The 26,427-nt window shown below is 68.8% G+C and overlaps 2 protein-coding genes across 2 annotated transcripts in view; one reads left to right on the forward strand and one right to left on the reverse strand.

Annotated features, from left to right (window-relative positions):
- TNNI2 (troponin I2, fast skeletal type) overlaps window positions 1-26,427 on the forward strand; it is a 210,381-nt gene that overhangs the window by 58,934 nt on the left and 125,020 nt on the right. The gene's annotated exons all lie outside the window — the stretch shown is intronic.
- DUSP8 (dual specificity phosphatase 8) lies at window positions 1,541-16,931 on the reverse strand. The gene is made up of 7 exons (XM_054570709.1): window positions 16,867-16,931; window positions 11,582-11,919; window positions 10,002-10,140; window positions 5,897-6,063; window positions 5,263-5,422; window positions 4,950-5,073; window positions 1,541-4,709 (listed from the first exon to the last, which is right to left on the reverse strand). Exons 2-7 carry the CDS (start codon window positions 11,810-11,812, stop codon window positions 3,662-3,664), a joined length of 1,869 nt encoding a protein of 622 aa, XP_054426684.1. The 5' UTR covers window positions 11,813-11,919; window positions 16,867-16,931; the 3' UTR covers window positions 1,541-3,661.

Here is a 26,427-nt window from a genome sequence, read left to right on the forward strand (position 1 = left end):
AGCTGGGGAGACGAGGCGGCGGGAGGGGGCGTGCCCAGCGTTTAGGGGTCTGGCTCCAGCCTCGCCTCACTAGCTGCTCTGTCCAGCCCTCGGGCAAGCAGGCCCCAGGGCTCCGGGTCGGCTTGGTCGGTGGCCCCCCACCCTTATCTGGGGTCCCCCCGGGCCCCAGAGTCCGCGGCGTCAGCACCCCAGCGGGCACCCTGCGGCCTGTCCCGGCCTTGCCGCAGGTGCTCCCAAGCACCCGGGTGGGAGGCTGCGGCCATGCTGCGGGAGACAGCCAGCGGCTCTTCCCGTCCTCCTTTTATTGACTCCAAGGGGCTGCCAGAGTTATAAATAGATGTTCTGGAGCTAAAAATAGCTTTGCTGGAGCGGCCGGCCCCTGCTCCCGGCCTCTCTGGGAGCTCTTAAGGACGCAGGATTCGAGGACTCCGACTCCTCCTGCAGCCCCCGCCTGTGTGCGCTACCACGCACGTGCACTCCCAGACACATGCACGCGTGGGTCTGGCCGGCGTCACCAGGCCAGGCCCCTGCAAGGCCTCAGCCGTCTGGGCCACTGGGCCGTGGGGCGGAGGGCACGGACCTGTCTGGAGCTGCCTGGAGACAAGGGAGTGGAGTTCCTGGGAAATACAAGGGGGCAGGGGGTGCCTGGCCCACAGGGGTGCTCAGTGTCAGGAGCCGCGGCGTGGCAGGCCTGGGAGGGCCCCAGGGCAGCGCTGCCGCAAAGCCCGTCCTGGGGAGGCAGCGTCCCCACTGCAGGCCCAAGAGCAGGCACACCCACGCAGCCCGGGGAGAGGTTGGGGACCCTGCAGGCGGGCGGGGGCTGGCTCCAGGGAGAGGGGCCCACGGCGGGGGACGAGGCGGGGAGCCATCAGCGCCACGGAACGCGGGACGGCAACACGTCAGTAATGTAAAAAGCCGGTGCAGAGTCCCCAGCGGGCCAGGCCCCGCCTTGGAGGGGAAGGAAACGCCGCGGTGTGGTGCGGGCAGCGTGGGCCCACGCAGGGCCCCGGGAGGCCTGCAGGGCCACACCGGCTGCACCCAGTGGTTCCTGCCGGAGAGCGGGACAGGGGACTTGAAGGGCAAACCTGAGTTTTCACTGTGCAGGGTTCTGAGCTACTCACGACTCTGCTGGCGGCGGCAGTGAGAAGGGTCCCTTGCCCGAGCCCCGGGCTGAGGCCTGCGCTCCGCCCTCCGCCTCCGCAGATGCCCCTGGGCGGCGCCCCCACCCTGCCCTCCGCCCTCTGGGTTCAGGGCGTCTGGCCTCCCAGGCCCAATGCGCCAGCCCCCTGGCCTCAGGGGTGGGGGGCGCTTTCTGGAACCCCCGCCACCCTCCCACCCGCAGCCTAAAGAAAGAGGCAGCCAGAAGCGTGGAGAAAACATCCATCTCGGGATTTATTACAACACGTTTTTTCCAAATACAAAAGAAGGGGACCGAACAGGAGCAGAAAGTGTGGCCGCGCTGGACGAGGGGCCTGAGGCGGTCGGCGGGCAGCCCAGGCCGGGGCCCGGGGCCGGCGGGGGGCGGGGGGGCTGCCACCTCTCCTTGGTAGATAACAGGAGGGGGCGTGACCTACTCGGGGGCCACCCCAATGTCAGGGCTCGGGGCGGAGGGGAACGGGGGGGGGCTGAGGGAGGCTCAGAGAGGACGGGGTGGACATGGCCGGGGAGGCCCCGGCACAGAAGGGGACCTCCTCCTGCACTGCAGCTGCTCACTCTGGGGGGACCGGAGCCTCAGGAGTGGGAGCCCCGCACCCCCGGGACAGGCGCGGGCGCTGTGGCAACCCTGGGCAGAGGGCGGGTGGGGGCGGGCCGGCCCGGGGACCTGCCCTCAGGGAGCTGGGCCCAACCAGCGGCCCTGGCCACTGTCTCCCGGACAGCGCGGGGTGGGGTGCAGAGGGGGGACCGGTGCGTCCTCCACACCCGGGGTCAACCCCAAAACCCAACGCGAGAGACGAACAGGAGGCAAATTTACATAATCAATAATAATAATAATTAACCAATAATAATAAATACTTAAACTTCTAATCCGTAGATTGCAAATACAACAATGATAGCTTATTTCTTGGGGAGAGGGGTGGGGACAGAGAGAACAGGGACAGGACTTCTGCTTAAAGGTGGCATGACAGGGACACAGGGCTGCAGGTCTAAAGAACAAACAGAGACAGCGGGGGCGGGGCGGCCGGCGGGGGAGCAGGCCCCGCCCACCTTGCTGAGGACGCAGGCCTGCCGGGGGCCTCCCACCAAGCTGCTGGCCTCTTCCCAGGGCGGCTGGACCCAACTCCTAGACCCTAGGGCATCTGGGGCTCAGGGGACATCGGCCTCTGCCTCCAAAAGCCTTGGGTGCCACTCACCCTGGGGGCGTGGGGCCCGGTAGCCAGGCCTCTCTTCCCGCCCTCGCGCCCAGGCTGCCCAGACAGGGCCCAGAAGCCCGCTGGGGAGGGGACGGGCACGTCACCTTGGAGGTTCTGGGAGACTTCGGAGGTGAGCGCGCCCCGGAAAGGGGTGTGCAGGGGGTCTCCCCTCCGAGGCCCCTTTGGGGGCGGGACGGACCCGGGGCCGGGGACACACGTCCTGCCTGTGCTCAGGTCAGGGCTTTTGCTGCCTGGGACTGGCTCCCCCAAAGCTAAGGGCCCCACCCTGGAAGCACAGGGTCTGACGGGGCTTCCGGCCCCCACCCCCCGCCAGGCAGCCGCAGCCACAACTCCTCCTGCAGGAAGGAGCCCGACTTCCCAGTCTGGCCTGGCGCTGGGGAAGGGGAGAGCCCAGGGCAACACCCTGGCCCACCTGCCCTGCTGGCACAGCTCCTCCCACCAGACACCCCGCGGGCCAAGCCCTCTTCCTGGGCCCCCCATCTGCAGGGGGTGCCGGGGACTCCCGCAGACCAGAGGGGACGAAAGCAGCCTCCTCTGAACAGCTTTGCTGAGCGTGAAAGGGGACCCGGGCTCAGCCCGGCGTGGGGGCACTCCACCTCTGTCCCTGCTCGGCAATCCACACCATCGGACGCTCGGGAGCCCCCTGTACCGAGCCCTGCCCGGCTCTGTAACCCAGGCCTTCTGTACACCTGCCAGGCAGGAGCCCAGGGACGGAGGTGCCTGGAGCTGGCAGGGGACAGCAGGGGCTCCGGGACCACAGCTCCCAGGGCCCAAGGGAGGAGCAGAGGACGAGGGTGCAGAGAGGTGGGCGGGGAGGACAGGCAGGGAGTTTCTGCGGCTCAGTTTGTGGCAAAGGTTTTTTTTTTTTTTTTTTTTCCCCTTTTTCTTATGTAAAAAGTGCACGAAAGCTCGGCAGCCTCTTTGCAACGGTGAGCAGTGTCATCTGGGCTTGGGGCTGGCGAGGACGGGGACCCCAGGCCTGGCACCCCAGCTTGCCACTGAGGGTGGCCTCGTATTGCTTAGAAACCAGTCTCAGTTTAAATACCAGACTAAAAATAGAGCTTGGAGGACCACCCTCACGGTTGCCAAATCATTGCCAGAATGAACAGCTTCAATAAATAAAAAATCGAAATATTTACTTCTCGATAAAAATCGCAGTAAAACCATTTACCTCTCTTTGCATTATATATAATATATATTCATAGAAGGCCCGGCTGCTGGCGGCCCAGCCGAGGGCAGCAGAGGGCTCGGGGCGCTGGGCCCCCGCGGAGGGGCCGTCTGGGCTGCTGTCAGGACACCTCGATGACCTCCACGCTGCCCGAGAAGCTGGCCTGCTTGCCCAGGGTGGCCAGCTCCTCGCCGCGGGCACGCCCCTCCGCCATGCCCTCCTCAAACTCCATCTGGCAGCTCCGGCGCTTAAACTGCGTCTCCGGGGCTGGCTCTTCGGGCCAGCTGGTCCGCGCGTCCCGGGACTCAGCCCGCGCCGCCTCGCGCCTCCTCAGGTCGCCTCCGCCGCCCGTGCCCTGCGTGCCCGCCAGGCTGAAGGGCGCAAACCGCGCACCCTGTGCGCCCTCGGGGCTGAAGCACCAGAGCCCATCTGGGGAAGGCGTGCTGGGGGAGTCCAGGGGCGGTGTCCAGACCCCGGGGCTGGCCGGCTGGCCGGGGCCAGGCAACCCGGGGACCGATAGGGCGGAGAGGCCGTGCCGTGGAGTCTGCCGGGCGGTGTCCCCGAAGTTCAGGCCGAGGCCGTGCCCCGGGGAGCGCGCAGGGGAGCCTGCTGGGGGCCGGGGCCGCCGGCGGGGCCTCGGGCGCGCCTCGGGCGCCCCGTCTGAGCCGTCCGGGCTGGGCGAGGGCAGGCCTAGAGCGCCCCCCGACGGGCTGTCCAGCTTGCAGAGCTTGGGGGCCTCGCCCGGGTCGGAGGGCCCGGGGTCGCTGGGCCGCTGGCTGGGGGCGTAGGCCGACTTGATGTCCAGCGAGAAGGAGCGCTTGAGGCGGTTGGTGTCCTGGAGGCGGTCGGAGGAGAGGTGCAGGCCGCGCAGGCCCTGCTGCAGCGCGCTGGTGGCAGGGGCCACGGCAGGCGCGGGGGGCTCCCCGCCGGCGGCGGCGCTCGGGGCGCCCTCCCTGGCCGCTGCACTCCCGGTGGCAGCGCTCTCTGAGGTAGGTGGCGGCAGCGGCGGCAGAGGGGCCGCCGGGCCCGGGAGCGGCTCGGGTGTCCCCGGGAGGGTGGCCCCGTCGCCCTGCAGGGCGGCCAGCAGCTTCAGGCTCCGCTCGTACTCCAGCAGCTGGCCCAGGAAGTTGAAGTTGGGCGAAATGGAGGGGCGCCGGTCCTTCACGAACCTGCGGCGCGAGGCGGCTGGGTGACCACAGGGCTTCCCCCGGGGCCGGGCTGGGCTGCCCACCCACCTCTCGCCGCACCCCCAGCCCATTCCTGGGCCGCTGGCTGCTGTGCAGCCCGCTGGGCAGGTGCTGGACTCGGGCCTCCACACCGCTGGCCCAGCTGATGCTCGTGGGTGGAGTGGAGAGGGGAGGGGAGGGGAGGGGAGGGGTGGTCTCCAGTCACAGAGCAGGGCGGGCTACCTGTAGGCGTCGTCCGAGGACATGCCCATGGTCTTCATGATGTAAGCGATAGCGATGGTGGCGGAGCGGGAGATGCCAGCCAGACAGTGAACAATGACTTGGCAGCTGGACAGCTTGGCTTTATCTGGGGGCAGCAGGGGCAGTGCGGGCACCGGCGCCCAGTGAGTGCTGGGGTGGCCCAGCCCCCCTCTTCCCCAGGTAGAGGCACCCCACGCTCCGGCCGCCAACTAGCCCCTCCCAGCCAGAGCGCTGGCCCCGCCCTCCAGTTCCCCGGGCCCCCGCCCCCCACAGTCGGGGCAGGGCGCTCCCTCACCGATGAACTCGATGGACTTGTCCAGCCAGGGCAGCAGCTTTTCACAGTAGTTGTCGTTGATGGGGATGCGCATGAAGCGGCTCTCGCAGATGAAGTCTGGCTTGGGGCAGGAGTTGCTGGCATTGAGGACGTAGCTTATTCCATTTTGGGTCATCAGATCCTGGAGGGACGGGAGGACAGGCTGGGAGCGTGCGCCGCTGGGCAGGACCTCGGGAGCCGGCATCTCGGAGCCTCCGAGGTCGCCCCGCCCACTCCGGGCCCAGAAGCCCACGGCCCCGCCCACGCCCCGCCCCGGCTCCCAGGAATCTCAGGGCTGCCTGGGCGGCGGCTTTGCCCTCTTCCCTCGTCACCATTTTTAAAACACGGGATTCTTCCAGCGCTGGCCAGGGGCCCAGTGACATCAGCAGTGTGGCATGCGGGCTCTGCCGCCGCAGGGCAGGGAGCTGCTTCTCCGCCCTGCCGGGCCCTTCCCCCAGCCCGGCTCCGGTCCTGCCGGCCCCGGGGTCCCCCGTGCCCCCAGCGCGCGCGTCCCCGGCCCCCGTCAGCCTTCAGCTCCGCCCTCCCTCCCTCCCCCACGAGCCCCGGAGCGCTCCCGGGCGCCCGCGCCTCCCCGGGCCCGCGCAGGCGCACACACCTTGTTCAGGACATCCTTCTGAGAACCCAGGTAGAGGTGAGGCAGGATGCGGGTCAGGCCCACGCTGGGCACGGGCAGGCAGGGCTGCGAGAGGCTCACGGGCAGCGGGGCAGCGGGTTTGCCCTCGCAGAGGCCGGGGAAGCAGGAGGAGAAGGTGGCGAAGCCCCCTGCAGGACGCGGGATGGAAGAGGCTGTCAGGCCGGCCGCCTGGGCAGGACGGAGCCCTGGTGCAGACCACTGCGGGGCTCCAGCCGCTCCCAGCCCGGCCCCCAACGCCCGACCCTCCGACCCGGGCACCTGGGCTCAGGGCCGCGTGCTGGAGGGCCATTTCAGCGCGGCAGCCCATGGGCTCGTGCATGCCCTCTGCCGACAGCCCGCCCCTACGCCCACATTCCTCCCCACGCTAGTGAGGGGGACGCTGTTGTGACGCCCGTAAAACGTGGGGTCGCAGGGGCCGCCCGCGCGAGACCCAGGCGGGAGCAGGCTCCGCGGCGGCGCTGGGGGTCTCCTGGGGAGGGCGTGGATCACACGGCCCCTCCGCCCTCCCCATGGCCAGGGCCAGGTTGGGCCTTCCACCTCTCCCCCTGGGCTGATGCAATACCTCCCTCCCTGCATCTGGCGAGGAGCCGCGGGCCAGGCTTGGGTGCCAGGGCCAGAAGGCAAGAGCTTCCGAGGGCCACCCCCCTCCTGGGTATGACATCACCCACTGGAATTGGCGCCGCCCGTGGGGGCCTCTGCGCTCGGGGGACGGCTCCATTCCACCAGCAAAGACGGAGGAGCCGGGTGCCCAGGGAACAGGGTGCACGCAGGGCGGGCAGGGGACACGCGGGCTCCATGCGGCCGGCACGTGCACTGCCACCGTGCCCGCACAGCACCTCTGAGTCCTGGGCCACGGGTCGGAGGAGGGAGCCCCCCACCGGCCGCGGTGGCCAGTGTGGAGTCCCTCCCCAGCACACCTCTGGCTCAGGGAGTGACCGCAGACAGGCAGGGCAGCTCCCCGTACTGCCTGCCACACACTGGGAGGGGACTCGCTCCCGCCTGGCTGGGCTGGGTGACCGCTGAGTTGATCCAGCAACTGGGCAGTGCCCAGTGGCCGCCAGCTCTTGGTAGAATGAGGGAGGCCTGCCGGGCAGGCCCCTCGGGCCGACCACACCTCCAGGGGCACAAGCCCCGTGGCACCTTTGCTGCTCCCCGCCCAGTAGCCGCTGTTCCCAGTCCTAGTGGACCAGCCCATCCCATGCGACAGCGAGGCCAAGGCCTACCCCACCCCACTGGGGGAGGCAGAGAGTGGGGTGGGGTCTGGTGCCCAGAAGCAGCCGGTGCCAGAGACCTGCTGGCTCCCAAGGTCAGAGACAACGGGGGCTCCCGCCTGCACCCTGGCCCAGCCCCATGGCCACTGCGTGCCGACCCCCCCCACCGCCGAGGCTCCCTGTGCCCCTCCAGCGAAGGCTTGACTCTGGGGAGCATGGCGGTGGGGCCCTCCAGGCCAGGGAGGGGAGGCGCAAGCCTCAGAGGAGAAGCCGTGCCTTCCCTTGGAAATTAGTACCAACACCGCCGCTCGTGGGTTCCCCGGGACAGGAGGCCACGCTGGAGCCGAAGGTGGGCTCCTGCTCACCATCCAGAGCCAAGGACCCTCCCTGTTCAGAGCAGCCTAGCCAAAGTTGGGGGCGGTGGTCCACCTGGAGCCCCTCCCGAAAAAGGAAGCCTCTGCTCAGGTGCAGTGGCCAGCCAGCCTTGCTGCAATTTCTCAGCGAAGACCCCCAGGATCCTCCCGGGTACAGCCAACAGCGTGGGGAGCCCCCTTCCACCCCCTAGAGATGCCAGGTCTGGCAGAAAACCAGGGCGGACCCAAGCTCTAGGGATGCAGCGGCAGACCTAGGCCCTCAGCAGGTGCCGGCGCTCCCAGATGCGGGAGGGCGCCCTGAGCCCCTGGGCACCCCTGACGGCGCCTTCCTGCAGAAGGCGTTCCTGGAGGGTCCGGGAGGGTGCAGCGGCCGGCCTGCCCCTCACAATGAGACGCCGGACTCCTCGCGCAAAAGCGCGCGCCTGGACGCGCGCCCACCCGGCGGGGACGCGCGCCCAGCCACCGCCCCACCCGCCGCCTCTGCTACCGCGCGCTCCAGCCCTAAGGCCGCCCCCACCCCGCCTTCCCCGGCGGGTCCCTACCCACCCTCCGCGGTGGGGCCACTCCCGCCGCGGCCTCCAGCCCGGGCCGGAGGGCGACGCGCACGGGGCCGCACCGCAGGGGCGCACCGGTCCGTCGGCGGCGGCATCCCTGCATTCCGCAGCGCCGCGCGCGAGCAGCCGCCAGCTCGGGGCTCCGGCCGCTTAAAGGGCCAGCCTCCCCTTCCCATCCCCGCCCGCGCTGGCCGTAACAGCCCAGCGGCTGGGTTGGGGGCGGGGGGACCGGGGGACAGGGGTCACAACTGCCGGTTCTCGACCGCAGGGCGCCTGACCCCACCACCTTCTCCTGCTTGTGCCCCCCTCCCTGTCATGGGTGCGGGTGCGGGTGAGAGTGGGACCCCCTCCCTTCCAGCAGGATCGTCCCCAATTCTTGGGGCTCCCCGGTGCCCCTCACCTCTCTACCAGGAGTCAGTCTGCAAGTTCTGGCCCCTCCCCTGTGCCGTTTCCCGACGCCCCTTTCCAGGTGGGCAGCGCCCCCCACTCTGCTCGACCTGGCCTTTCCATTCTCACTGCTTAGGCGTCTGCTTGCCTCGATGGCATGGGAGCTGCGAGCAAGGCCGGGGGCTCTCGCTATGTCTGGGTCCTGACTTGGTGTCCCCAGGAGCCCCCCTGAGGGCCATGATTCTCCCTGGCTGGGCTCTGGGGAAACAGGGGCACATGACCCACTTTTGCAGGGCGGGGCAGAAGAGAGAGCCGGGTGGGGCGTGGCTAGGTCCCAGGTGGGCTCTCCTGGCGCATCCCCCCCAGGCCTGCCCCTCCGAGGGCTGTGAGAGGGGTCCCCGCCCTGGGGAGACAGGCCACTCGAGGCTCCAGGCTTCTGCTGGCAGCCTGAACATGGGAAGGGGGGCCAAGCACTGGAACCCTCTTCTCAGACCCCAGGGGGCCTGGCGGTTCCCACCCCTGTTGGGGGTCGCGTGCATGCACTGGGTTTCCCGGCCGGCCCCGGGAGAGCTCCTGCTCTGCCCTGGGACACGTGCAAAAGGCCCAGTCTGCTGCCCTCTGTCCCCTCCCTGCCCACTCAGCCCAGTGGCGTGGGGGACAGGGCAGGGGTGTGCTCAGTGTCTGCTCTGCTGTGGCTCCGGTGCCACAGGGACACACGCCCCGCACCCTGCCCAGACGGGCTGGGGAGCAGCAGAGCTGGGACACACAGGTCGGCGGGTGCTGGCTGCCTGCGTCCCAGTGCCACGCACAGGCGCAGACCCCTCTGGCCACACAGACCCCGTGCAGAGAGCACTGGGCCGCGTCAGACCCACGTGGAGAGGACGGCACGCGCCTGTGCCCCGCGCCCACCTGCCACACTGGGCTCGCCCGGTGCCGCCTCGGAGGGCTCTCCCCCAAGCAGCCTGGCTGCGGCGGCCAGCGGGCTGCCTACAGGAGCGAGGGGCCGGAGGGGCCGCGGGCGCAGATGAGTGCCGGTGTGCTGGTGTACAGTGCGCGTGCGCAGGGGTGCGTGGGCGGCCTCCCAGCCCCGGTGTGGGCCTGGCCGCTCAGGGGAGTGGGAAGCCCCGTGGGGCCCTCCGAGGGCCACCTGGCCAGGGTCATGAGCATCCTGTGCTGGGCGGGGGCCTGGGGGGCCCGCCCCGTGCGGGGACCAGCTCTGCCCATGCCGGGGTTCCCAGACGCTGGGGTGACGCCCCCTTCTTGGGACAGCTGCGGGGGTGCATCCTCAGCAGAGCCACACCTTTGCCTGGACCCTGCCCCCCAACGAGGTGTGTGTGGGTTTCTTTCCGTTCACCTCTCTACCTGCTAGCGGAGGGGGACCTGAGGGGGTCCAGGGGAGGGGATGGTGGAGCCCGGAGAACCCCAGAGCTGCTGAGGCCCCCACCGCTCAGCAGACGCATAGAGGAGAGAGAAGAGCCGAGGTGGACCCAGCACCCGGGCCCCCGCGGCGCCCCAGCCCCGGCCAGCGGACGGGGCTCACCTGTGAGGATGGCCACGCTGTCGAAGCACCCGTCCAGCTTGCTGAGCAGGATGGAGAGGAAGCTGTCTGCCGCCAGCACGCTGGCGTCCCGCGTGCTCTGGTCATAGACCACCACGTCCTGCGGCTCCTCGGCCTGGACCTGAGGGCCGGGGGCACAGGTCACAGCACCGCCGGGCGGGGCGTGGGGGGCGGGAGGGGGGCTGCCTCGCACGGTGGGAAGACAGATACCCCCCCCGCCGTACGCGGACAGGTGTGCCGCCCACAGCTGCACAGGCGGTCCAGGCGGAGATGCAGGTGGGGCGGGGTCCCCAGCGCGGCTCGGCCACGCGCACGCTCACAGGAGTGAAGGGGCAAGCACTGCGGCCCCCACGTGGGAGAGACACCGGGGACCTGTGACTGTGCTGGGCTCACAACCACAGGATCGCACGGCCACGGCCTGGGTTGGCGCCCACGTGGCCGCGGCCAAGGGGACCCTCTCCTCAGAGTCCCTGGGAAGCGCCTCTCGGGGATCTGAGGGCAGGGCACCTCTGGGTCTGGCTCACCTCTCTCCACATCCCCAGCCAGCTGGCTGCACGGAAACCGAGGGCCACAGCAGGAGCCGCCCCAGTTCAGGAGGCAGCAGCTGGAGGCTGCGCTTCCACCTGCCCTCCTCCCCCTCCGAGCGCCCAGCCTGGGGGCCAGATGTTCAGCGGCTTTTGCTCAGAGAGCGGCCGATGCCCCCGTCCCCGGCACACTCAGCCCGAGCCAGCTGAGCCCCCGACCCGGCCGATGATGTCACCAACAGCCAATGGGCTGGCGCTCTGGCGGGGAACCCTTGCTGGGGGTGATTGATGACCCGATTCCCCTCATTGAGGCTGCGGAGAGCGGCCTGCCCGGTGCGGGGGCGGCGGGGGGCTCCCGACAGCCGGGCGTCTCACCTGGGCTCCCACAACCCCCCTCCCCGCAGCCCCCGCTGCCGCTGCCTTCCCGGGTCCCTCCCCAGCTGGGGCTTGATGCTGCTGGGAACAGGGACAGGGTGTCTGCTGCAGGTGACCCGCGGCCCTCGTGGGGGCCACAGGGGAATTCTGGGCCACTCAAGACTCCAGAAGGGAAGGAGCCGGGGTGCTGAGGACGGGGGCCGCTCGCTGTGAGACTCCTGGCCCCCTCCTGTCCTCGCCTGAGTCCTCACAGCCACCCAAGGGAAGTGCCTGGCCCGGCGGCCGTCCCGGCCCGCGCCCCCCGCCGGGCCCTGGCGCACCCTGTGCCCCGGCTCCTTCACGTGTCGCTCATCCTCTGCCTGCCCCCCGCTGGGCCCCCAGCACGTGGCCTTGTCTGTGTGCTCGGAGGGACAGCTCCGGGGGAGCCGAGTGAGGGCCGGGACAGGGTTGGGAGGCTCTGGCGAGGGATGGGGAGGGTGGGATGGCTCCGACATCCTGACCTGGTTTGGTTCAAGGGCGCAGGAGGGGCAGCTGCCCAAGCCCAGGGCCCCTGTGCAGCAGGCCGAGAGCTCAGCCCTGGGCCCTGGGGGTGCCGGGAGCCCGGGCGGGGCAGCGAGCCTGGGAAGGACACGGGGCGCCGGGTGTGGGGCAGGCGCTGGGTACCTGGCCGCGTGCAGCAGGCTGGATGAGCTCCGCGATGGTCACCTTGCCCTGCTGCAGCCGCCGCTTCACCAGCTTGGAGCAGCAGATGTTGACGGAGCTGAGCACGTGCCAGCGGTTGTATTCCACGAAGGAGCGGCTGTCAATGACCAGCGGGCCCCCAGGCCCTCCCCGCAGCAGGCTGGCCAGCTTCTTGGCGTCCATCACCTTCCTGGGGAGCCGGTCCCCGGCCATGGTGGGCAGTGGACAGTGGGGAGGGGGTGCCCCCTGAAGTCAGCAGGGGCTGCTCCGATGGCCCAGGTGTGGCCTAGAGCATGGAGTGACCAGGCATGGCGCCAGACCTGCAGGGAGAGGCCACCGGTCAGCGCGGGCTGCTGAGGGCCCAGGGCAGGACTGCCTGGTCCGGCACGTGCCCTCGGGCGCTTCCCGCCTTGAGGAGAACCCGCGTCTCTCCGGCTCCGCTCTGAAGGCCCGTTGGAATCTGTGACACACGGGGCTGGAACGTGCAGGTGCTCGGGACTGGGCCCGTCAGCCCATAGCATCCGGTCCCACCGCCCTGGGGACCAGAGGGAAGGGGCTCGGGTGTGGACTGGGCCCCAGAGGTGCAGGACAAGCCCTCAGCGTCCAGGGACCCCTTCCTTCCGCCCCCAACATCTTCCCCGGCCCCAGGACCCCTCGCCGCCGCGCCCCCGCTCCAGCGCAGGCCCTCCCTCTGTGGCTCCAAACAGCCCAGCCGCTCCATCACCCGATGACCTGGGCGGGAGAGTGGGGGTCGGGACCGCCTCCCCCAGCCGATGGGCTCCTGAGGCAGGCGGCCCCCGGGGGGTGCTGCGGGGGCCCCTCTGCTGCCACCGGAGCTCCAGCTCTGCAGGCCGAGGCCTGGGGCGGGCTGCGCGGTCGCCACACGCAGGGTGTGGGCCGGCGCCCTCCCGCAGGACACAGGATTGGGGCTGCCCCGGGCACAGTGGGGGCCTGGGGGTACCACCTAGGGGCCGGTGGATCCCAGAATGGGGTGTGGGGGGGCAACCAAAGATAAAGGCGAATGTGGGGACCCGTGTCTGGGACCCTCAGCACAGCCTCCAAAGGCCCTCGGGCTGAAGGGTGCAGGGGTACAGGCAGTGCAGAGCCCCCGGGGAAGCCTCCTCCTGGGGGGCCCCCGCCAAGCCCCTGCCACCCCCAGCCCACCTGCCGGGCCCCACAGCGCCTGCCCCCACGTAGCGCCAGCGTTTCTCTGGGCCCGTCAAGGCCTCCCAGCCCCGGGAAGTGCGCTGCGTCAGGGTCATGAGTTTGCTCTGAAGATGGGTAAACTGAGGCTGGGGGAAGGGGTGCGACCCACCCAAGGTGACGCCAAGGAGGCCGGACAGAATCCCTGGCCTCACCCCATCAGGCCTTCCCTCGGCCACACGCCGACCCAGCTCGGGGGGCGAGCGGAGGCGACGGGGAGGCAGGTGTCCCCTGGGGCCCGCAGGGAGGGGCCCCTTGGGCAAGCCCCCAGCCTGCAGCTGCCGCGGGCGCTGGTGCGAGGCACCCTGAGAACCACGGCCGCGCCTCCGCCGGCAGTGACAGCGTTGGTGGCCACGGGGGCCCACTCTCGGGGGAGCCCAGAGAGAGGCCGGGACCGGGCAGGGGTGGGCGGCGTCCACCGGCAGGCGCCGCGGGGCTGACCGCCCAGCTGGCGCCCAGGGAAGTGCCCAGGGCAGCCCGGCCAGCAGGCGGGGTCTGGGGGTCCTCCACAGATGCCTGCCTCCCAGGCCCCTCCCCCATGGGGGTGCAGCTGGGCCGAAGCCCCCAGGTCCCCGCCTACATGCCTCTCCCACCGGCCTGGGCGGGGCCTCCTGCCCGTGGGGGTGGAGCCGCGAGTCCAGCTCAGAGGCACCGGACCTCGAGCAGAACGGCGTGCGGGAGGGTGGTCCTTGCCTCCACGTCCCCACCAGGCAGCCCAAGGCTGCAGCAGCCACAGTGGACCTCAGCGCGGGCAGGGGGGTGGGGGGCTGGGAGGGGAGGCCTGCGCGCTGCGGCCCAGGGTGTGGAGGTATCCAGCCCACGGATGGGCGCGCAGGCCACAGGCGGGCAGGGCGGAGGGAAGGCTGAGGCCAGAGAGGAGGGGGCCTGGCAGGGGCGTGGGCAGCCTGCCCAGGCCGGTACCTGGCCCCCCCACCTCTCCAGGATCCTCCAGCGTGGCCCTGTTAACCACCACAGTATTGTTATTTGCAGCCGAGGGGGACTCATTAGCCAGTTAGCACCTCCGTTGTTGCCATGGCAATAGCAGAGGTGCCAGGCAACCGCTGCTTCTGCGGCCGCAGCAGCCACAGAGCAAGGCTGGCTCTGCTGGGCGGCAGGTCCCCTTCCTCGCGTGTTCTTTCTCTTCCCAGCCCTGCAGGTGCCTGGCAGCTGGGGCTGGGACCACCCCCAGCCAGGCCCACGCGGCCCCTGCCCCCGCTGCTCTGCTTGGCCGCTACCCTCCTCACGGCCTGGTGCTCTCCCTGCAGGGACCCCCACCCCCGGGAGGCCTTCCCTGCCCAGCCCAGCTCTGGCCCAAGCTCCTCCTGCACCGAGATCTAACCCTGACCACCCCCCCGCCCGGCGAAGGCAGATGCTGCGAACCAGGACCCAGGGCTGGGCACCAGGCGGGGCTCAGGGGCAGGGCGCTGAGGGCAGCCTTGCGTGGTCGCTGTGGCCAGAACAGGCCGGCGGGTACGGACGCCTTAGACGCTACAGGGTCTTGGGCCTCCCTGCTTGCAAGGGCGCACCGCAGGCTCAGGCCAGACCCCACTCCTGGAACTACGGAGCGGGAGGGGCCCCGGCCATCTCCTGTTCCAGAGCCTGGGTGCGGGGGTGGGGCGGAGACACAGCCCACGGGCCCCCACCAGGGCCCCTTCCTGGTCCGGAGGCAGGAGAGCCCTCCCTGCGCCGCTGGGCGCTGCCCGGCCCCGGGGCCACGCGCGCAGCGCTGAGCCTGCTGGGACATGCCCCTCTGCACACTGACCGCGCACGGGCCGGTGCTCACCCTTTCCCACGGCCCACCCCACCCACCCCTGCCATGTGCAGTCACACGCAAGCGTGTGTGCACATACCTGTGGTCGGCGGGGGCATGCGTCCTGGCCCTCGGCATGCCAGGCTCCCCCAAATGCCAGGACACGCCACCCCGGGGCCAGCTCGGCGGCCTTGCACGCTTGGCTCCCCGGGCCTCCCTGGCCACGCTCCCCACGGACAGCACCCTCACCCAGGCCCCGCTGCTCGGCGTCGGGGGATGGGGAGCTCGCTGCCCCGAGGCGGCTGTCAGGGCTGGGAGGATGGGCTGTGGCTCTTTCTCAGGAGTGGTCTCTGGCACACGCAGGCGGCCTCGCGGGAAGAGCGGGCATGGGGGGACCTGTGCTGCCGGCGTGCCCAGCCTGCAAGGACCCAGGAGTGGCAATGCCCCATCGAGCCCCCCAGAGGCGGGGCCCGGGGTTCACGCCCGGCCAGTTCATATCCCCCGCCCCCCGTGTTCATCAGGGACCCCAAAGCTCGCACCGCCGCACCCCTCTCAGCTCCAGGGGGTGAGCAGAACAGGGCCCAAGCTAGCCTTCACTCCTCCACCCCGCGGGGGAGGCTCTGGCCTTGAGAAACAGCGGGTGGGGGGCCTTCCCCTCAGCTCCCGGGGGCCTGGGATGCGCCTGGGGCGGGGGCGCTCGGCATGCGGGCCCTGGACAAGGGCCCCACCACACCTGGGCCTCCTCCGTTCCTGCCGGGCTTGTCCCCACGTCACACCCCCAGGCTCGCCCCGGCTCCGCCGGTCGCCGTCCACTCTGTTTCGTGCATGGACCGGCTGCCCAGGCAGGGCTGTTCAGGAGAAGCGGCCTGAGCACATCCCCGCTGCGGGGCCGGCCCCTCCTCCGCGCCCCTGGTGAGCCGCGTGCACGTCTCGGAGGTGTGACCCCTTGGCTTCCCTTGGCCACAGCCCACGGCCGCTGGAGCCCTCCGTCCAGTGGAGACGCCTGGCCCCGAGGGCAGCCTCGGCCGAGCGGGGAGGCGAGGCGGGGAGGGTCCCGGAGCACGGGAGGCTCTGGGGCATCTGTGGGGCGCGCTGCTCCTGGACGTGGCCTCTGGGGCCCGGGAGCCTCTTGAGGGCAGAGGGCAGGAAGGCACGGGAACCTGCTCCGCGACTCCCAGCCCAGGCCGACTGCAGCCCAGCCTCAGGGTGCAGCCCCCTCCTCAGCAGGTGCCCGCTAGGCATCTGCCTGATGTGGCAGACACCCGCCCGCCCGGGGCAGGGTGGGGGCACTGGGTGCTCCTCGCAGTCCAGGCCGCCCCGGGGGGCCGGGGGAGAAGCCCGGCCCGGAAGATCCCCGCTGTCCCGGCCTGCAGCCCGCGCTCCAGCTGCCCCCCAGGGGCCCCACAGACGCCTTTCCGGCAGCCCCCAGCTCCCCTTGTCCCGTCCTGGCGGCGGCTCACAGCCCCCCAGCTCCCTGCAGCAGGAGCCAGAAGGTGAATTCTCCCAGGAGGCGAGGGCCTGGCGCCCTCCGGGCCAGACTAGGATATGCCCTCCCCACCCCCAGGTGGGGAGAAAGGCGGAAGGAGGCCGGCTGCAGGCAGCCTGGCGGTGCCAGCCCCTCCCCCAGCACTGGGCTGCCTCTGCAGCGGCCTGGCCAGGGTCTTTATTCCGCAGAGGCCCGCGGAGCGCCCGAGCTGGGTGCCTGTGGCAGCCTGGGCACAGGGGGCGGAGGGTCTGCAGCAGCCTCTGCCCGAGGCGGAGTTAGCCCTTTCCCCAAGCCTCCCAAAGGCCAAAGGCCCTCCGCGCTGTGGCCAGAGCCCCGCACCCCCGACAAGCCCGCCGCCCGGACGACCTTCTCCAATTCTGGGACCCAATGTGGGGGGGGGCGCTGTCCGGGGAGGTGGGGCATCGTAGCCTCGTGCGGGGGTCGGACAGATCCCCGCTGGATCTCCAATGGCCCTTCTGGGTCCTTAATTCATAACCCCTCCCCCCACCAAGATAAGAAGCCATCGCAAGAAGAAGGGCGGCTAATCGGTGGCAGGGCGTGGGCCGGGCCGGGGTCCCCCGGGCGCTGCGGGAAGCGGGGCAAGGGCTCCCCGTCCAGTCCGTGGGAGCCCTGCGAGCTGGGCTCGGGGCCGCCACCCCGCGAGCCGAGGCCGCTCACCTCCCGGCCGCCTCTTCCTCCAGGGCGCCCGCTGGGCGCAGGCCCCTGGCGCTCCCGACGTGGCGCCCCCCCGGGCAGCGCCAGGCGCATAGGTTCCGTGCCGGTGACCCTCCTCCCCGCCGGCGTCCCCCGCCCCTCGCCCCCGCTCACCTCGCTCACGCTCGCCTCCGGGGCGCACCGGGGCACCGCGCCGCGCTCAGCGCGCCGGGTCGGCTGCGCCGCCCATTGGCCCGGCGGGGGCCCGCGCAGCCGGGGCAGGGGCCGGGGGAGCGTGCGGGCCGCGTCGCCGCCGCCGCCGTCGCCGCCGCGGCCGCCGCGGGGAGCGCTCGTTCGGGCCGGGGCGCGCGCACTGCGGGCGGGCACGCGCACTCGCGGCGCGCATCCCACCCCGCGGCTCCGCGGGCGCGGCCGGTGCTGCTCCGGCTCCGGCTCGGCTCGGGCTCCGGAGTCCGGCTGGGGGCGCCGAGCCGGCTCCGCCGCGAGTGACAGGCCCGGGGCGGAGGGCGGGGCCGCCGGTGGGGATGAGGTCATGCCGAGCGAAAAAAGCCCCTGACGTCACCTGCAGCCAATCAGCGCGCGCGGCTCGGGGGCAGGTGACGTCAGCCGGAGCCCAGCTTTGGGTGCAGATGAGAGGCGGCGGCCGCAGGGGGCGGGGGCCGGGCTCGCCGCGGCCGCCCTCCGCCCTCTGCCCTCGCCGGGCACCCGGGCACTGGTTTTTAAAGGGGCCGCGCGGCGTCCTGGTGAGGGGCTCGGGACCCCTACCTCCAGGAAGCCTTCCCCGCCCCGGCGCCCTGCTTCGCCCGGGGATCCGAAGCCTCACCGCGCGTAGACTCGCGGAGCGTCCGACTGACCGGGTCCCGCGCGGGGATCTCCTCCCTGCCGGACGGGCCGGAGCTGGCGCCCCCCCCTCCCCCGCAGCCTTTGTTCGTGCGGGGCCTGCCTCCGGGAGAGCCTTCGCTTGCCCCGGGTCCGGCCCGCGAGTGCGCACCGTGAGCCCGGCCCTGCGGGGCACTCTCCCTGCAGCGTCTGCGCTCACCCGTCTCCGCGACTCCCGGAGGTGGGAACGCGGGTCTCCACTTCTCCCGGCAGGAGACCGGACGTTCAGAGGCGAGGTGGTTTGCCTCGGTCACCCATCTCATGCACTCTGGTGTTGGGGGGCGGGCGATGCAGAGCCGCTGCCCCCAGCCCAGCCGATGACCTCCTGCCCTGGACGCTGCCAGTGAAAAACCACCCCTAAACAGCGCTCACCGGGGCCCACCCAGCCAGCGTGCGCCCCTTGAGCCCCCCAATCCTGCCCCCCCCCACGCACCTCCACCCCTCCCCTTCTCAATAAAGACTGCGAGGGTCCGCCCCCAGCCGGTCACTGTGGGAACACAACCAGCCTCTGCTTGGACGCTGGGAGTCCAGAGCGGGAACAAACATAGGTAATTACACCTTGGGCAAGTGTTGTGCCGGAAGCAAACAGGAGCCGGCGACACACTGGAGCAGGTGAGTGTCCCGGAGGCCACCCCAGGAGGTGACCGGCAAGCAGTGGCTGGCGGCGGAGGCAGCCTGTGGTGCAGCAGGGACCAGAGGGGACCAGCAGCCACACACCTATTGATTCGTCAAATATTTACTGAGTGCCTTCTCCGGTCGCCCGGGCCCTGGGCCCGCGCCGGGACTTATTTCCCAGAAGGGAGGAAAGAGCCCAACCCAGGCGCTGACCGGCCCTGGGGGCCTGGAAGGTAACCATTTTGGGGGAGGGTGTGGCTAGACAGCCCCACCATTTCCAGCCCCCTGCCCCGGGCTTGCCCGTCCCTGCCTGCAGCTCCAGCTGGCGAGGCCTCCCCGCCTGGGCTCTGGGAGGGGCTCTGGTCCCCAGGAAGTGCAGCCCCTTCCCATGCAGGGAAGGAGCTGGGGGGGCTCTAGCCATCGCTGGTTGGAAGGAGGGTCCCAAAAAATGAAGCGGGCAAGACCGGCCTGTCCCCTCAGGGCTGGGGGGACACCCAGGACCCCGGAACTCTGAGTGGGAGCGGGGGAGGCGCGTGCTGGCGGGGGAGTAGGAGGGGACCTCCACTGCCCCACACTCAGCTCTCCCCGCCAGGCTGTGCTGCCTCAGAGCTTAGCACACAGTAGGAGCCCAATGAGTGTTCGCGGCTCCTCCCTCGGGGGCTTGAGGAGCATCCAGGCCGTTGTGGCGGGGCGGGGGGGATACACGTGTGTGCGGAGTGGCTGGCTCAGAGCCAGCACTCAGGAGAAACAAACATCGCGGGGGCTGGGGAGACAAGCCCTGGGATCCCCCGGCTGCTTGGCTGCTTGGCTGCTTGGCTCAAGGTTTTCCTCCTTCCCTGAGCCAGGCCGGTCCGCGGGGCAGGTGGGGGGGGGCCCTGCAGGGAGGAAGGCCCTGGCCAGGGTGGACCCCCAGCTCAGCAGGGGAGATGCCCAGCAAGGCTGCACGGCCAGGTCAGCGATGGGGGGGCAGGGCGGGAGCAGTGAGGCCTGGCTGTACTGGGCTCGCTCTGGGCCTGAAAAGTGGGGGGGGGGGGCGGCCCGGGAAGCCCTGGCAGAGCGGATGGGCCTGGGACCCACGGGAGCGAGGCTGTCCGTGTCTTTCTAGGAAACCGTCACCCGAGGGGGGACGCCCGAGCTGGCTTGTTCCCCTTGCCGGGCGCAGGGGCCTCAGGGAGAGGAGGCGGGTGGTGCTGCCCAGGTGGGCTCCCCGCGCAGGCGGGACCAGCGCTCGCCTGGAGCCCCCAGGAACTTGGCCTGGGCCCTGGGCAGTGCCCAGCGAGGCCTGAGCGGATGGCGGTAAAGTGGGGGCTGGCAGGGGTGTCCTGGTGTCCCTTTCTAGAAGCTGCGAGTGTGTGGGTGGCATAGGCCCCCCGGCTGTGCCCGGCTGGGGAGCACATTTAGGCTCCGAGTATTGTGTCACCCTAATGGTTATTTCTCCTGCAAATGAGTCCTTAAAACCGGACATTCTGCAACAACAGGGCGGATGGGTAGGGACGGTGACTTTGCAATGCCACCAGCTCTGGCCCGAGGTTCCTTCTAGACCAGGAGCTGGATTCGATCCCCTCTGGCTTTCAGGTGCTCCCTCGCCCCCAAGCGGGAGGTTGGCGCCTGACGGTCCCTGAGCCTCAGCCCCCAGCCCGGCTCAGCTTGGCTGGACAGCCTGCGTCTCCTCTGCGCACAGGTGTGGAGGGCAGGGGCGACCTGGGGAGCGGGCTGCGGTGGGGCCCTGCGGTGGGCCGCGCGTGAAAGGGAACGCCTCACACAGAGCCTAGAGCTCCCAGGGGGGCCTGGCCTCCCACAGTGGCCGCCGTGCGAGGTGCCGCCACTCAAGCCTTTCACTCAAGCCCAGCCGTCCGGGGCACCCTGGTTCCCCGCCGGTAATCGGAGCCGCGCGGGCCTGGGCGCGCGGACGGTGCGCAGGGTCCCCGGCGTGGAGCCTGACCCCGCTCAGCGCCAGGCAGGCGGCGAGGCCGCGTCCGGGGTCGGGGCCGCGTCCGGCTGCCCGGCAGGTCGGAGCGCGGCGGCCTCGGCGGTCCGTGCGCGCCCTCTGCCGCCCGCCTGCGCGCGCTGCGCCTGCGGAGGACGCCCAGGGCCGGTGCCTGAGCGCATCCTGTCTGTGCAGGAGGAAGGCGGGGTCGCTTTTTCTCGCTGCTTTGCAACCCAGGGGACCCACAACAGCCGTTTATGCATCGTATCCACTTCCTGCTGCCTCACTTTTTAAAAGTCAAGACCCAGTTAATAAAATGGCGAACGAATTGATAGATGGTTTTGAAAACTGTATGGACCCACGTGACCAGGGCATTTCCGTCACCCTGAAGAGTTCCCCTTGCGTCCCTTCCCAGACAATTGTCCCCGCGCCGTCCGACCTGCCACCATGGGTTACTGTTGCCTGTTTGTGAACTTCGTAGAAATGGCACCGTGCAGTGTGCACTCTTCTGTGCTCGGCTCTTTTTCCACTCAAGGAACGTTTTGGAGGTGCCCACCCCCCGGTGACCCATCTCTGCATGGTGTCCTGTGTTGCATGGATGCGCGGGTGCTCCAGCCCACTCTGCGGTGTGCGGTTCCGCATTTCAGCTGTTAAGAACAGTGCAATGCGCAGTGTCCTCTATGCTTAAAAGAAAAATCTCACCGGAGGGTCTGTTTGTTGATTTGAGAGAGAGAGAAACATGAACGTGAGAGAGAAACCCCCCCCCCACCGCCCCCCTCTCCTGCATGTACCCCGACTGGGCACCGAACCTGCCGCTAGGCGTGTGCCCTGCCCACGGTGACGGAACCGTGACCGCGTGCTGTGCAGGACGGCCCTCCAGCCAATCGGGCCCCTCCCCCGCCCCCCGGCCAGGGTCTATCTGCTTTTAATAACACACACACAGGTGGTTCTCTTTCCCGTTGTTTAATTACGATACTTAAAAACTCACAAATCAGCACAGAGAGAAGGCCACTGCCAACGCCCAGCTCCTGGAGCCCGCGAGGCCGGCATTTTCCTGTTCCTGCTTCGGGGGAGGCCCCGGTGTCGGCACCCAGGCGCGGCCCCATCCCCGCCCCCCGCCGTGCCCCCTTGTCCAGAGGCGGCTGGTGCAGGGCGCTGGTGCCCGCCGGCTCCGCCCATCTCGCTTCCCCGCAGGTGTCGGTCACACGGCCAGCGGCCAGCGGTCCCTTGGGTTTTTATGTTCAGCACGGAGGCCGCACGGCGCAGCTGTTCTCCCTCGGTTCGCCTTTCGTCGCCCTCTGGCCGGCTCGTCCTACTGGCGCCGCGGGCCTGGCTTGCCCTTCCCAGCTGCTGCGCAGGGTCCCCCTGCACAAACGGACCTCTGCGTCGCCGCACCTCTGCCCGCGGACGTTGAGCTCGCACGCTCGTTTTACTGCGCACAACAGCCGTTCCAGCCCAGTTCCCCCGGCCCGCGGCACTCGGTCACCCTGCCCTGCCCGACCGCGACGCCTGAACCTGGGGACCCGCGTGGCCACAAGTCCGGGAGCTGGGCGCGCACATTCGGGTTTTTGTGTTTCTTTTTTGGGGCATCCCTTTAATTTTTGCAAATATCGTATAGTAAAATTGACTTCTTTATTGTGTTAACATATACGTAACATAAAAGATACCATTTTAGCCCTGGCCGGGGGTGTTCAGTGGATCGATGGCCAGCCTGCGAACCAAACGGTCGCCGGTTTGATCCCCAGTCAGGGCACACGCCTGGGTTGCGGGCCAGGTCCCCAGGAGGGGGCACGGGAGAGGCAGCCACACATGGATGTCTCTCTCTCTCCCTCTCTTCCCTTCGCTCTAGAAATAAATACATAAAATCTTTAACAAAGATACCACTTCAACCAGCCTTCAGCGTGCGGTTCAGTGCCATTGGGCATTTCCGCGTTGTTGTGCCGCTGCCACCGTCTCCAGAGCCTCCCGTCTTCCCCAGCTGAGACTCTGCCCCCATGAGCCCCCCCGCGCGCCACGCCCCGCCCCCCGCCCCCCGGCTCCACAGTTCCTGCGGGGAGACACGCCCCTCCTCCCCCGGCTCCTGTGGGCGGCTCTCAGCGGCGGGTTCCACGTCTCCAGTGAGTATGGGACTGCTCACACTGCCTATTCTCGCGGGGCCAGGGCGGCACACTTGTGCTCTTCATGACATCGGCCTGCGTGGTCTGAGCTTCCAGATCATCCGTGCGGATTTGTTCTCCTACCTAGTTGGTGTTTTTGTTGCGTGGGGGACACGGAGTGGCAGTCCCTTCCATTGCTGTCATTCACAGTGTACCTTCCCTCTGTCCTTCTCTAGGTCAGCATTGCAGGTGCTTGGTGAATTTCGTCAGCCTCTGTGGCGAATGGGCAGGCGCCCGACTGCCGTCCTGCCTCTCGCGCCGGGTTTCACGTCGGTGCTTCGCTCCCTGCCTCTGTTGTCCCCACGCCCCTGCTTTATCCAGACGGGGCTGGGTTTTGTCTTCCCCGCGGCCTGAGGTGGGGGTGCAGAGGCCCGGTTCCGCCGTCCCTCTCGTTGACGTGTGCGCTTTGAGCCGCAGATTCCCGGAGCACGTTTTCGGTGGGTATCCCACGGGCTTTCACGTCGCACTGACGTGAGGCAGACCAGAAGCCTTGCAGCTTCCACTGTGATTCCTCAGATGTGCGGTGTATTTTAGAGTCTGTGCTTTGCTTCTCCAGCGTTAGGAGATTTAAACAAAGAGGATTTGGTCCCCTCACGGAGTATCAGCTTGAGTCCTCTCTGTCCAAGCACGCGCTCCGCAAGATGTCAGCGTGCGGCATGTCCCGCCGTTCCGGTCTTGTGACCTTATTCTTTGTCTCACCTCCCGGGGGCAGCAGAGGGATTTATTAAACCAGAGAGATTTATTAAAATGCCCAACGGGGTTTCTTTCAGCTGTGTCAGCGTTTGCTCTATGTAGTTTGAAGCTCCAGTATTGGTTGCATAGAAACGTAGGGCCCTTCTCTCCTTGGTTGCCTGGGCCCTCTTAGCATCATGAAATGCGCTCTGGCCGACGCGGCTCAGTGGATCGAGCGCCGGCCTGCGAACCCCAGGGTCGCCGGTTCAACTCCCAGGCAGGGCACAGGCCTGGGTTGCGGGCCAGGCCCTCAGCAGGGGGTGCGCGAAACACACCCACGCATGGATGTTTCTCTCCCTTTCTTCCTCCGCCCCTTCCCCTTTGTCATAAATCAGTAAAATCTTAAAAAAAGAAAAAAAGGAAAAGAAAAAAAAGAATGGCTCTTCGTTGTCTGCAGTCGCAGTTAGACTTAAAGCCTACGCCCCTAACAGCGGCCCAGCGCACTCGGGGTTCACTGCAGTCTGCCTCGGCACGGCACGTCGTTTGCTTTCCACCTCTCTGGGTCCGAAGAGCGAGAGTGTGTCTTGCGTGAACAGCATGCCCTTGAGTTTTCCTCTGGTGTCCAGTCCGACGGGGCGCGGCGTGTCCGGGCCGCGCGTGCCGACGGCGGCCGCCGCCCGGGCCCCCAGCACCGCCCCGCTGGTCTGCGCTGCGCTGTCCCGGGTGCTGTCGCCCCCACCCCATCCCTTCATCCGGTGTCTCTCCTCCGCCAGGCTCCGCCTCCCGTGTGCACGCGCTGTTCTTCGACGGTTGTCCCAGCGGTTCCTGGTTGCGTCCTTGAGGCACAGGAACACGCTGTCTGTTCTGGGGCGTCCCGAACACGGCAGGAACCGGAGGCCTGGCGGCTCCCGTTCACCCCGCTGCATTTTACTTCCACACACGTGGAGGCCTTACAGGACACAACATGCTGTGTGAAGCAGTTAATTTTCTCTTCGACTTACCAGCATACCCCCCGCCCCCCCGCCGCCGCCCGCTCGGTGCTCGTTCCGGAAGTTCCTGCTTCCACGCGGGGTTCCCTTCCTTCGGCCTGAAGAACGTCCTTGTGCGTTTCCTGCGGCGACAACGCTTTGCGTCTGGAAACGGCTGGGCTTCGCTCAGGCTGTGAAGGTTATTTGCATTAGGCATAAAATTCCAAACCGGCCGGTGTGTCACTTTCGGGATTGTAAAATGTCATTCTATTGTCGGCCGGCGTCTGTTGCTGCTGCTCAAAAGTCTGCGGTCGGACGCGCGCATGTTTGTACAGCAGGGCGGCAGGCGGCCCGGGCGGTGTCGGCCGGCGCGGCCCCGGCCACCTGTCTCGGGCGGGGGGGAGGAGGCGATGCTGAGCCCCTTAACCCAGCGAGAGCCCGGGCGGCACTCCCTGCGCTTTGGTGACCCTTTCAGGGGCGGCTCTCCGGGAGCGTCCTCTGCGAGGACCGGGCGGCTTGCTGTCTCCTTCACGCTGCAAGGCTATGGAAATTCAGTCTTTCCCTCCCGCGTTTGAAGGTTAGCTTTTTAGTTTTCTGGTCAGGCAGCTTCAGCGCTCAGGAAATGTCTCAAGGGGCTGCCACGCCCATGTGTGAGGCAGACGCCTTTCCGCTGGGAGGGCAGCACTGTGGGAGTGCCACGCGGTGGCAAGAGGGTGGGCCGCCCACAGGGCGGCAGGTCTGGCGGTGCGGCCTCGCTCGGGGCCCAGTGCCAGCGGCTGTCGGGGTTTCTGTGCCCGCCCTTGTGAGTGCTGACGGCTTGGCGAGTTTCTCTTTCTCGCGGCAGAGTCACCCCCCGACCCAGGCTAAGCCGATGACCCCGCAGCCAGAAATGGCTGAGTCCCCCAAGGGAGATAGCACAGGCCCGGCTGCTCAGTTCATCGCGGGACAGCGTTTCCTCTCTAGGTTTCCCGCCCGGTCCCTGTTGCGTCCACGGCTCTCTGTTGTCACTCATAGATATATTTCACTTTTTCTAAAACAGGTTTTATTTATTTATTTCTAGAGAGCGGGGAAGGGAGGGAGAGAGAGAGGGAGAGAAACGTCAACGTGAGAGAGAAACATCGATTAGTTGCCTCTCACAGGTGCCCCCTCCGGGGACTGGGCCCGCAGCCCAGACACATGCCCTGACTGAGAACCGACCCCTCGCTTTGCAGGATGACACTCAACCCACTGAGCCACGCCGGTCAGGGCTCACTTTTAAAAACACAAAATGTACGAACGTCTTTAACCTGTGAGCGTTGCGATGCACTTGGCCGTTACTAATTGCCGCCGTGGGGTCGCTGGCCTCCCATGGCATCGCGTCCCCTCCAGAAGCGAGCTCAGTGCCCTGGGCTTCTGCCAGGGGAGCGTCTCACAGCCCTTCCCAGCATGGAGGTCAGGGCTGTGGGCGCAGAGCCGGACCCCGCGGTCTCAGTCCCAGGTCTGAGCGTCCCCAGCGGGCCAGAGGCTCCAGGCACTTCTGTGTTGGGGCTGCCCCACGCCGGGCGCGACCAGCCCACCTCCTGCCGTGCAGTGGCTGGGATACCAAGGCTGATGGCGCCACACACCCCCCCACCCCGGAGGGCAGGGCGGGGCTTCCTCGTCACAGAGGGAGGCCCCGAGGGCACAGCGGGGAGGGGGCCGTGCTCTGGTATTTGTCCTGGTGAGGGGGTGGGTTTGGGCTTAGGTGTCCACGCAGATGGGGGAGGAGGGGTGAAGCGGTTTCAATTTCCCCGCCGGTGACACTGGGCTTTCTCATCGGCCTGCCCAGTGCATGTGGGGGCCCAAACATGGTCAGCGGTCCGACAGGAAAGCAGAGGCAGGCTCGCTCCGCCAACCGCCCCCCCCCCGGACCATTGGGGCTGCGGGAGCGCCGTGAGCAGCCGTCGAGGGGCTTGGCCAGCGCCCACCCACGAGAGGAGCAGGGAGGGGTGATTTCCTCTGGGCCTGGCTGCTCTGGGGAAGATGGCTGCCACCCCGCCACCCCGCCCACGAAGCCCAGTCCCACCTCACTGGGCTGCTCCCCCCACCGCCCCCGCAGACCGTATCCTGCGAGGGAGGCGCTGTGGGCGGCCGCTCCCCATGTGTGTTCGCTGAGGTTCTGGGAGCAGAAGGCTCAGGCTGCCTCACTTGTCGGCCACGGGAGACGTGCCCGTGGTATTTGGGGGAAGAGCCAAGCGGCGCTGGCTGAGGAACTGTGGGGGCTCGGACGGGGCCCCAGAACCGGGCGGTGGCAGGTGCGGCCCCGCGCGCCCCCGGCCCCCGGGAGAAGGGAGGCAGGTAAAACACGCCAACGTGGCGGCGGGGCCAGCGGCTTTGTTCGGTGCTTAAAGCGTGGGAGAGGCCGCCCAGTGGCTGCAGGAAAAGCAGAAAAACCTGAGCTGTCCCCACGCAGATGTGCCCACTGGGGAAGGGGCCCGGTGGGCAGGGCTTGGGGACAGGCCTTTGCTGCAGGCGGGAG

The sequence above is a fragment of the Pteronotus mesoamericanus genome, unplaced genomic scaffold (assembly GCF_021234165.1).
Source record: "Pteronotus mesoamericanus isolate MK-2021 breed Mesoamerican mustached bat unplaced genomic scaffold, CSHL_Meso_final contig_214, whole genome shotgun sequence".
In the NCBI taxonomy this organism is placed as follows: domain Eukaryota; kingdom Metazoa; phylum Chordata; class Mammalia; order Chiroptera; family Mormoopidae; genus Pteronotus; species Pteronotus mesoamericanus.